This window comes from Pelodiscus sinensis, chromosome 4 (genome assembly GCF_049634645.1).
Source record: "Pelodiscus sinensis isolate JC-2024 chromosome 4, ASM4963464v1, whole genome shotgun sequence".
NCBI classification, from domain to species: Eukaryota; Metazoa; Chordata; order Testudines; family Trionychidae; genus Pelodiscus; species Pelodiscus sinensis.
The window spans coordinates 130316607-130327234 of NC_134714.1; the positions used below are offsets into that span (position 1 = coordinate 130316607).

The 10628-nt window shown below is 57.1% G+C and overlaps 1 protein-coding gene across 1 annotated transcript; it reads right to left on the reverse strand.

Moving 5' to 3' along the window:
• Nucleotides 1-56: 56 nt before the first annotated feature.
• On the reverse strand, nucleotides 57-8155 carry RUSF1 (RUS family member 1). The gene is made up of 15 exons (XM_075929058.1): nucleotides 8063-8155; nucleotides 6625-6788; nucleotides 6102-6179; nucleotides 5719-5833; nucleotides 3661-3706; nucleotides 3528-3560; nucleotides 2906-3011; nucleotides 2188-2289; nucleotides 1969-2039; nucleotides 1615-1799; nucleotides 1279-1336; nucleotides 1023-1093; nucleotides 712-870; nucleotides 524-601; nucleotides 57-338 (listed from the first exon to the last, which is right to left on the reverse strand). Exons 2-15 carry the CDS (start codon nucleotides 6781-6783, stop codon nucleotides 244-246), a joined length of 1356 nt encoding a protein of 451 aa, XP_075785173.1. The 5' UTR covers nucleotides 6784-6788; nucleotides 8063-8155; the 3' UTR covers nucleotides 57-243.
• Between the last annotated feature and the right edge of the window lie 2473 nt (nucleotides 8156-10628).

A 10628-nucleotide genomic window follows, 5' to 3' on the forward strand; every position in this document is an offset into this window, starting at 1 on the left:
ATAAACCCCCAGCATCTCAACCTGGATCCCTAGGAGGGAAAAGCCCTTAGTCCATGTATATATATATAAGAACTTTATTTCCAAGTAGTACAGGGGAGCAGGGTGGTGTCTGTAACTCTGGTCCCACATGGACCTGGACTGAATCTGGTCCCAGGTAGCTCCCTGGGGTGCGCCCGCTAAGGCACAGGATGTTTTGGTCTCGTTGGGGTCGGTACCGATGGTGGGGCCGGGCCGGGGGCAGGGCTACAGGTCTTTCTTGTCCTTTGGAGTCCAATCCAGACGCCACTCCTCCGCTCCGAGCAGGTTCCGATCCGTGACCCAGCCTGCCGCAACCAGCCCTGCAAGAGACAGACCAACCCAGGGCCAGGGGAGGGGGGGTGAGTTTCCCCAGCAGGGGGCGCTCTCCCCAGGGCCATTTTATGGGGGTGGGGCTCAGTGCAGGGGGTGGGATGTTCCCCGGGGGAGGGGGGCGCTCCCCAGTGCATGGGCACTAGGGGTCCTTGAGGGCTGAGTGCACACTTACCTGCTAGGAACGGGGGGAAGAGCCTGTCCAGCAGCTGGCGAGTTCCTGTTAGCACCGCCCAGACCTCCCCATCAGGGGCTGCAAGACAGAACAGAGCCGGCTGGGAAACCACTGGCCCCCCTACCTCTCCCCGCCCCATGGGAGTAGGCACAAGGGGCGTCTGGTCACCCCCCTGCCCCGCCCCTCACCTCCATGCAGCTGCCTTTGCAGCTTCTGCAGCGATTCTCCCTCCAGGGCGCCCGGGGGCAGAGCCTGGCACAGCAGGGCCTCCAGCAGCAAGGCGTGGGCGCAGGCCTCGATGGCATCCACGCTGCTCGACCCATAGCGCAGCCCCACAGCCACGGTGCCTGTGGGGAGGAGGGCACAGAAGGGTGTCCCACACCGCCTCACTGCACTGCCATCCTGCACACCCGGGTCCCCTTTCCCTTCCCCTCTCTGCCCCCCATGGCTGCTGTGCGGGACACCCGGGTCCCCCTTCTCCCTCCCAGTCCCTGCTCACCAGCTTTTCGGTTCAGAGCGATTAGATAGTTCCTCGTGTTGCCCTGGCAGGCCTGCTGGAACTCAGCTACGCTGGGGGATAGACAGAGGGAAAGGATACTCAGAGAGGAGACATGGACTTTGTTTAGCCTCTGGAACTCCCTGCCACAAGATGTTACCCGGAGAAGATCGGTTTCTATGAGCAGGAACAGCCACAGGAGGGTGCCGAGGGGTCTTCCTAGGGACCTGTGAGAGGCAAGTTAACCTCCGTTACTCACCTGGACACCAGCACGGGGAGTGAGGCCCCCAGAGTTATCCCAAGATGCTGCTGGAATCCTGCAGAAGTGGGGAGCAAAGAGTCTGGTCAGTTGGGTGCCGGGGGTGGGGATGGGCCACAGATCTTTCCCCTCTATGGGGCACTGACTCAGGGGTGAGGCACTGGCTGGCTCAGAGGGGCAGAGAATGGGACATGGGGGAAGCTGGCTCCAATCTGACCCCAGGGAGGGGTAACTGGCTGCCTTGGGGAGGGGTGGGGACATGGGGCCTTCCCCGTCTCAGAACTGGCCTGTCTCTACCCATGCTGGCGTTCTCCTCCTCCCCCTGCCCCAGCTCACCTGGCAGCAGGGGTTCCCGAGGGTTGGCCTGGGCAGGCGTGGGGACCCAGCCCTGGCACAGGTAGTGGTGCAGGGCAAGGCGCAGCCGGGCCCGGTTGAGCGTCTCCATGCAGACGGCCCGCACGGCCCGGTAGTTGGCGTAGAGGTGTAGAGCCGTGAACAGCCCATAGAGGGCGTAGGTGAGCCTGGGGGGGGGGGGAGCACAGGGGCAGGGTCAGAGACTGTGGCAGGGTCCCTCAGTCCCCCATTACTGCGCCCTACAATCCCGGCTGCCTCCCACCGCCCATAATTCCCCCCCAACGTCTGTGCAATCCCCCACCCCCAAACACTTCCCCGGGGGCTTGGGGCACTCACTGGAGCCTGTCGGTGACAAGGGGGATGAGGAGGAGGCTAACGAGCAGGCCAGCTAGATTCACCAGCGTCTCCTGGGGGGAGGAGAGGAGTCAGTGAAGGCGTCTGCAGTAGCAAGGTATCCTCCAGGGGCATCACTGCCCTGCTGCACTTTGGGGGCACCTGTCCCTGGACTACGGGTGCCCCTTGACATTGGCTCTCCCCCCCCAGGTAGGATCCCACCTGGCTCCCGTCCTTGGCCGAGACGTCCGCCATGTTGTCCCGCCGGGCCTGGTGCATGGTGAGGGCTGCCCGGGTGGCACCTCCGGCCACTCCTACGATGCACTGGGGCGGAGAGAGAGGAGAGGGGTTCATGCCAACGAGTGTCGCTGGTAGCAACGTAAGACAGAGCCATATCCCAAGGGAACGGGCGGTTCCCGTGAAATCGGGGCGGTTTCAGCAGAATTTCATCGGGGGGGGGGGGAAGGGGGCAAATATGTTCCCACAAGGTCCCGATTTTTCAATGAGAGAAGCATTTTTGTTTAGATTCTTGTGATTTTGCTTTGGCATCTGTTGCCATGGGACGCTCTCAGGGCCTCAGGAGCCGGCCTCCGCTGTGCAAAGAGGTGACACTGAAGCAAAATGTCTCCAAAGTTTTGTGGAATTTTCCTTCCCGGAGACTCAGAACAGCCACGTTTTGCTCAGACTGAGAATGCCGCCAAAGGTCAAAAACCTGATGTGAAATTCAACTTCTGCTGTCCAGGCGGCTGATGCTGACCGTGGCCCCAGGGCCAACCCCCTGCCAGCCCTCCCCACACCAATGCCCCAATCCCCAGTGCCAGCCCCGCATGCCAGCTCTTCACCCAGAACCCACCAGCCCCTCAACCCCTTGCATCCGTCTCCTTCCCGACACACTGAACCCTTTCATGCCCCCACCAGCATCCCAGCCCCTCCCCGCTACCTTGAAGAAGCCGCTGGTGCAGACGATGAGAGTGAAGCATGCTGGGAAGGCAGGGGCCAAGATCTCCATGAAGATGGCCAGGTCATTGAGCCCATCTGCGAAGAGCCTGCGGAGCCCAAGGGGAGGGGGGGGGGCGTGGCAGCATTAGGGGTCAGGTGTGTCTCTGTGGGGGAGGTCCAAGGTTGAGAATTGCACCATGAGGATCAAAGCGTGACGGTCACCCAGGGGTTGAGGTCAAAGGTCAAGCAGCACCCCAGAAATGCCATGGGTCAAGGGTCACATGATGGGGGTCAAAGGGCACACACGATGCAGTGCCAAAGCAAGCGCTGCCCAGCGGGTGGTAAAAGGGGACGATCACACAAGGGGGGCTGGGCGGATAAAGGCCCAGTGGGAGGTCAGAGCGCGAGGGTCACCTGAAAGACTCGCACGGGAGGATCGTCCTCTCACGTGCAGAGAGCAAGGCCAACACATGTAAGGTGCAGGGGTCAAAGATCAGCAAGCGGGGACCAGCCAAGGGCAGTTGAAGGGCAGCTCAGGGAGAGGGGTGTCGGGCACCCGGGGACGAGGAATTGGGGGCAGGGATGTCAAGGGGAAAGGGGGGGCGGGGCCTTTCCTCACTCACCTCCACTGCTTGGCGTCACAGTCCAGTTTGCTCCTGGGGGAAGGGAGAGAAGGGGTCACAAGGGTGACCATGAGACAGCCCCGCCAGCCCTGGTGACCCCGAAACGTCCTCCTCCGCGGGGCGTTCAACTCACCCTTTCATCCAGGCAAACAGGATCCGGCCAAGCATCCCCGTCCCATCTGCAGCGGAGACAGAGAAGGGGTGTCGGGGGGGCCAGGGAAATGGCAGGTCCAGGGGGGTGAATGGGGGGGTTCAGGGAAGTCTGGGGGGCAGTACTGGAGTTAGTGGGAGCGAGTGGGGGATGCTGCAGGCCAGCATGCAGGCACGCAGGTATGGGGGAGTCCCAAGCCGGGATGGATTTGATTCCCAGGCCAGAAGGGATCATCTCGTCCCACACGCACCAGAGGCCTGCCCCAGAGTCATTCCTAGAGCAGAGCTTGTAGGGAAGCATTGAAACGTGACTGAAAAGTTGTCAGTGACAGAGAATCCCCCATGACCCGCAGGAAATTGTCCCAGTGGTTTATAACGGGCGCTGTGAAATAGCCACCTTTATTTCCAGTCCGGTAGCCTCCCCGGGAATTGAAATTAGGAGGGGTGTTCGAATTTAGAAAGGGGGGAGTGTCAGGGCCGGTGAGGGGTGACACCATGACGGTGAAGGTGAGCTGTATGGCACCATAGTTCACAAAACTGGGAGGGTATTGGGGAAATTCAGGGGGGTATACACCCCCAAGGGGGGTGTCAGGAAATCCCTGTTCCAGTCTCCTTCAAACTGCAGACAGTGGAGCCAGTTAGACCTTGCTCTGCCCCGCTGAAGAGCCCACGACTGAATCTCTGTTCCCCATAGAGGCACTTACAGACTGTCAAGTCATCCCCTTCGCCTTCTCTTTGTTAAGCTAAATAAATCGAGTTCCTGGAGTCTATCGCTACACGGCAGGTTTTCTCGTCCTTTAATCCTCCTCACGGCTCTTCTCTGATCCCTCTCCAATGTGGCAACCTCCTTCAGGAACTGCAGGATCCGGCACTGGACACAGGGTTCCAGCAGCAGACGCAGCAACGATAAATACCGAGGAAAAATCACCTCTCTGCTCCGACTCAAGATGCCTGTTTCTGTATCCCAGGATCGCACTACACTGGCATTTCTTCTTCAGCTGATTGTTCACAGGACCTCCCTTTTTTCCCCCACAGTCCTGTCTTCCCTGTTCTTCGTTCCTATACCTACTGGCTACATCTACATTGGCAAGATTTTGTGCAAATACTTTTAACGCAAGAGTTTTTGCGTTAAAGTATTTGCTCAAGAGAGTGTCTACACTGGCACGTGCCTTTGCGCAAGACATGTGCTTTTGCACAAAAGCATCTATACAAGTGTAGACGCTCTCTTGAGCAAGAAAGCTCCGATGGCCATTTTAGCCATCGGGCTTTCTTGCGCAAGAAATTAACGTTGCCTGTCTACACTGGCCTCTTGCGCAAGAACAGTTGTGCAAGAGGGCTTATCCCTGAGCGGGAGCATCATAGTTCTTGTGCAAAAAGCCCTGATTTCATACATTAGAACGTCAGTGTTCTTGTGCAAGAGCTCCCCGCCAGTGTAGACAGGCAGCATGCCAATGTAGACACAGCCGCTATGTATTTAGGCATGTCAAATCACATATTGTTTACCTGAGCCTAGCTGCGCAGATCGCTCTGTGTCGGTGACCAGTCCTCTTCACTATTTCCCACTCCCCAGACTGTCTGTCTTATCGGTGATGATTGTGTGTTTTCCAGCATGTCTTTTAAACAAATGTTCAACAACAAAAAAGGCAGAAACTGATCCCCGCAGGACCCCGCTAGTAACTCGCCCACAGGATAGTGACTCCCTGTTCACAGGCACATTTTGAGACCTGTTTGTAAATCATTCTTAGGCTTTTAATGAAGATGCCATGCAGCACCATGTGAAAAACCTCACAGAAACCTAAGTATGTTACGTCCACACGGCTGTCTTTATCAGGCTTCTGATTTCTAATCACTGTCCGGATGTTCCCTTTCCTCCCATTCATTACATGTGATTTTTTCGTTTTTGATAGCTGCCTTGACTTCCCTGCTAAACCACATCATCTTTTTAACCTGTCCCAGATGATGGGATTGAGGGCAGGGATTTATGGAGTAGGTGTCCCCAGGAGCAGGATCAGTCAGGGTGATTCAGCGGGTTGTCTCTCACCTTTGAGTATCCAGGTGACCGTGGCTGCAGCAACAGTTGAGGTCTGGTCCCCCACGCCCACCCCTTTCAGCACGGCCTGTGTGGCCAGTGCCCCTGTGATGCTGCTGGCAAAGGCCTGGGGGGAACAGGGGAGGCTGTTACTATAGGGCAGCCCCTGGAGATGCAGGTACCAACCTTTCCCAACCCCTGGCTTCTGAGTGCCCATTACCCCCATCACACCCTTCTGCCCTCAGCCAGTCCTCCTCCACCCAAGACTATAAAGAGGGGGATTTGGCCATACCTCACCGCACTCTGAGCCCCCAAAACCTACTGCTAAGCAGCAGAAGCCCCCCAAGTCCTCAGGTCTGGGGCTGGGTTCCCTCACCTCCCCTTCACCACCTCACCTGCACAGTGTCCCAGATCTGGTAGGACAGGTAGTCCTGGCTCACACTCTCGGGGTACCCCTGAGGCAGAAACACGGACTGCAGCAGAGAATAGGGGGTGCAAGGGTGAGCAGAACAGGGACCTTCCTCCGAGGAATCAGAGACCACACATCCCACCCTGACATCTCCACTCAGTCCACTACACGCTCCACCCTCCAAAACGTTCCACCACCCCCCGTAAATGCCTCCAAATCTCCCTTCCCCACATCTCCCCATTATCCTCCTCAGTTTGCCTTCCTAATCTCTGACCCTCTCCCCACTCAGATGCAGCCTGGCTGAGTTGCCTTCCCAATCCGGGTCCCCCACCCTGATCTCTTCCCCCCCCCCCCCCGCCAATTTACCTTTCTTACTTCTGAGCCCCTCCTCCCCTGCCCACCTCTGAATTACCCATCAGACTTTCTGGCTCCCCACAACTCCCTGTCTTTTCTCTCGGACCCTCCCCCCCAGGGCTAGCTGCCTTTGGACCCTCCACTGCTCATCTCACCATGAAGATCTCCCGAAGCGAGTGCCACCCCACATGCCTGGGATCATCCCCCACACAGCTGAGGTGCCCGTCGGGAGAGGGCAGGTAGCACCGGGCACTGCGGGAACCGTATTGCTCTGTGCAGAGCGGCTGCAACCCCAGGCTGGGCATGGCCGGCATTGGATCTAGGGGAGAGGGGTTAGAGGGAGGGAGAAGTCCACGGGCACAGGACAAGAACACAACACACTGGGGCTATGTCTACACTGGCGGGTTCTTGTGCAAGAATGTCGGTTCTTGCACAAGAACCTGCAGAGCGTCCACACTGCCCGCTCCTTCTTGCGCAAGAAGTTTTACAGTACGGCGTTGGAGGACAGGGCTTCTTGTGCAAGAGCTACGCTCTTTTCTAACAAGTGTAAGCCCTCTTGCACAGGAGCTCTTGCACGGCAGGGGTTTCTTGAGCAAGAAAGCCCTGTGGCTAAAATGGCCATCAGAGCTTTTTTGCGTAAGAGAGTGTCTACACTGCCATGGATGCTCTTGTGCAAAAGCACACTGCAGTGTGGACATGCTCTTGCACAAGAACCCTTGCACTAGATGTAGAACCTGCCAGTGTAGACATAACCTGACTGTGCTAGTGCACACACACATTACACACACCATAAACACCCAATGTAATGCAGACACTGCACATGCTCAGTGTGACACTCCGTGTGAGTGGGCTGTCAGTGCGTGAAATGCTGTGGGCATCTTAGCCTGTGTGCATGCGTAATCTGCCTGCAGGATGCTTGTGTTACACACCATGTTTGCAGTAGTGCATATGCACAAACAGTGTGCAGTCTGTCTGTATGCTACTGTGTGCAAGTGTGTGGTGTGTGCTATACATTTTACGCACGTGCATGTGACAATGCACATGAGCGTACAAGTGTGTGCAAGTGCACATGTACATTACACTGCTGCTCTGTACATGTGCAACAGGTGCATTATTACATGCTCTGTGCGTGTCCATTGCACTATGTGCATTATACACTTGTGTGTGCAGGGTACACTTGTGTTACATGCTCTGAGTCACATTGCTCTGCATGAAGGCATGTGACGCTGTTCCTTTCTCTGTGCCTACGCATGGCAGTACGTGTGTGCCCTACAAGCTGGCTGCACGTGTGCGTGTTACATGCTCCCTGCGTGCACATGTGTGGGCGTTACACCGAGTCACCAGCTGTGGGTGCATATGTGTTACATTGTGACACGTGCTGTGCGTGTGACTGTGACACACGGTGTAGCTGCTACACACACAGCTGCGGTGACATGGGGGTGCAGAGTTGCTGAGTTACACTGTCCCTCCCCCGCCCCACTCCGAGCGCCCCGCAAGCCCGGCGCGGGACACGTTGGCAGATGGGGGAGAGGCCCGGGAAGCGCCCCTCCCCCGCGTCCGGGACACACCCCGGGCCCAGCTTCCCGCACCTACCTGGGGCTGGCGGGGCACAAGGAACTCGTGGCAGTGCAGTGTTCTAGCCCCCGCTCCCCCGCGCGGGGCATTATGGGGGATGTAGTTTTTTTTCCCGCGCAAGGCATTGTGGGGCGTAGGGTCCCCCCCCTTCCCCCCGCATGGGGCATTATGGGGGATGTAGTTTTTTCCCCGCGCAAGGCATTGTGGGGCGTAGGGTTCCCCCCTCTTCCCCCCCCATGGGGCATTATGGGGGGGTGTAGTTTTTCCCCAGGGGGGGACAGGGGTGTAACCCTAGATGGAGGTCCCCAGCTGCAGGGCTCATGGGTTGGGGGTGCAGAGCTGGATTCTGGCACCAACCTCTCAGCCTGCTGGGTCCCTGGTGGGGCGCGGGCTGCCAGGCGCCCGGTATGTTCACCTTGTTTGTACCCGTATAGAAAGTGGTGTCTTGGAGCTGCCTTTGTCCAGGGAGTGTCGTGGCCCATGGGACACACAGGAGAGTATGCCAGTTAAGAGATGGGTTGAGCTCTGTGGTGCCTTTGTTACAAGGCTGTGGGATGTTACAGGGGATCAAGCCCCAGGCTGTTCAAGGTACATTTGTGCTTCAGGAGAGCTGCGTATGTGGGTGTGTGTTACACACTGCAACTTGTGAGCACCCACGTGTGTGTTTCAGAAGCCCTGTCTGTGTTACACGTGCAATACTGGAGCTCAGGCATTGCGGTGAGTTTCAAGAGACTGTGCATTACAATGAGCATTAGTGGGGCTCACACATGGCTGCAGTGTGGGTGTGTTTCAGGAGGGCTGCGCTGTGTGCATTTCAGGAGCTCACACCCACGTTTCTCCCCACTGCTATCGGGAGGGAAGCTGCCCCATAAAGATGCCACGTTCTGACCCCGCACCTGGCTGTTTGGAGACACAACTCTACCCCACCCTTCCCTACCTGGTCTTCCTTAAATTTCTGTACCCAGTGTGGCCCGCAGGCCAAAAAGTTTGCCCACTCCTGGCCTAGAGGCTGCAGGGACCTGGCAGCTGCTTCTTGGGAGCCCCAGTCTGGAGTCCCATCTTGCACCCTAACTCCTTCCTAGAGCCTGCACACCATGCATCCCCTATTCTCAGCTTGCACCCCATCCCCTTATCCTTGGCCCCACCCTCCCCAGCTGGAGCCTGCCCCACCCCAGCCTGGCAAAAGTGAGGGTGGGGAAGAGCAAGGAAGGAAGGGAAGGGGATGGAGTCAGTAACGATGGGGTCTCTGGGAAGGTGGAGCCGGGATGTTCAGTTTTGTGTGAGTAGAAAGTTGGCAACTCTAGATGGGGCTGGGCCACAAACCTGTCTGGAAGGGCATGTATGGGAATGGAGTGAGATCCGGGGTACAAAGGGTTGGGGGCTAGGAAGATATATATGAGATAGGGAAATACAAGGCTGTATAAGAATAGCCTCAGGAAGAGTCATGCCTGGCCATAGGCCCCTGTAAGAAAGCTGGGCTGGGTGTACTGGGTTCAATCCCTGGCTGTGGGAAGGGGATGGGGACTGACTCTAGCCAACTGGAGCAAGGAACAGGTGTTGGGACTGCAGGGGGCTAGCCCTGGCTTGGGGAGGGCTGTGCCACATGGTGCTCTACTGTCTACCTCGCCAGCACCTGGACTTTGTCCTTCCTTGGTGCTTGTGTTTCCATTCTAGGACAAACTGTTTTTCTTGCCTTCTGGATTTCAAGGGGGTTGACGGTGAAAGAGCGAGGAGGGACTTGGGTGGAGGAGGTGTCTGGTATCGCCACTTGGATACAGAATCACACAGGTATCTGGGCTCATCTAGTCCACTAGGGGATAGCAGGGATCCATACACAGCCCCAACTCCCTCCAGCAGGGGGCAGTGCTGCATGCACACCTACAAATGCACTTACTGTGCACCCTTGTATATGCTAGCAGTGGTCCCCAACCTTTTGGGGCTGCTGCGCCCCCCCCGGGTGGGGCTGCACATGCGCCATGTACCCAGGGCAGGGCTGGCCCTGATCACTCGGCGGGCACACATAAATGCCCTGGCGGGTGCCATGGCACCCACGGGCACCACGTTGGGGATCACTGTACTATTGTATGAGTCTGAAACCTGGACAACCTACAGACCTCACTTGTAAGTCCTTGAGCGGTAATGCTGCCTCCGCAAGATCTTGAAGATCAAATGGGAAGACAGGCGCACAAACACCAGTGTCCTGGGACAGGCAAAGACCACCAGCACCAAGGCAATGATCATCTGGCAGCAACGTCACGGGGCTGGGTCATGTTGTTCGGCTGCCAGCCCATCGCCTCCCAAAACAGGTTGGCTACGTCTAGACTGGCATGATTTTCCGCAAATGCTTTTAATGGAAAAGTTTTCTGTTAAAAGCATTTGCGGAAAAGAGCGTCTAGAGTAGCATGGACGCTTTTCTTCAAAGCACTTTTTGCGGAAAAGCGTCTGTGCCAATCTAGACGCGATTTTGCACAAAAAAGCCCCAATCGCCATTTTCGCCATCGGAGCTTTTTTGTGCAAAACACATCTGAGCTGTCTACACTGGCCCTTTTGCACAAAATCTTTGCGCAAAAGGGACTTTTGTCCG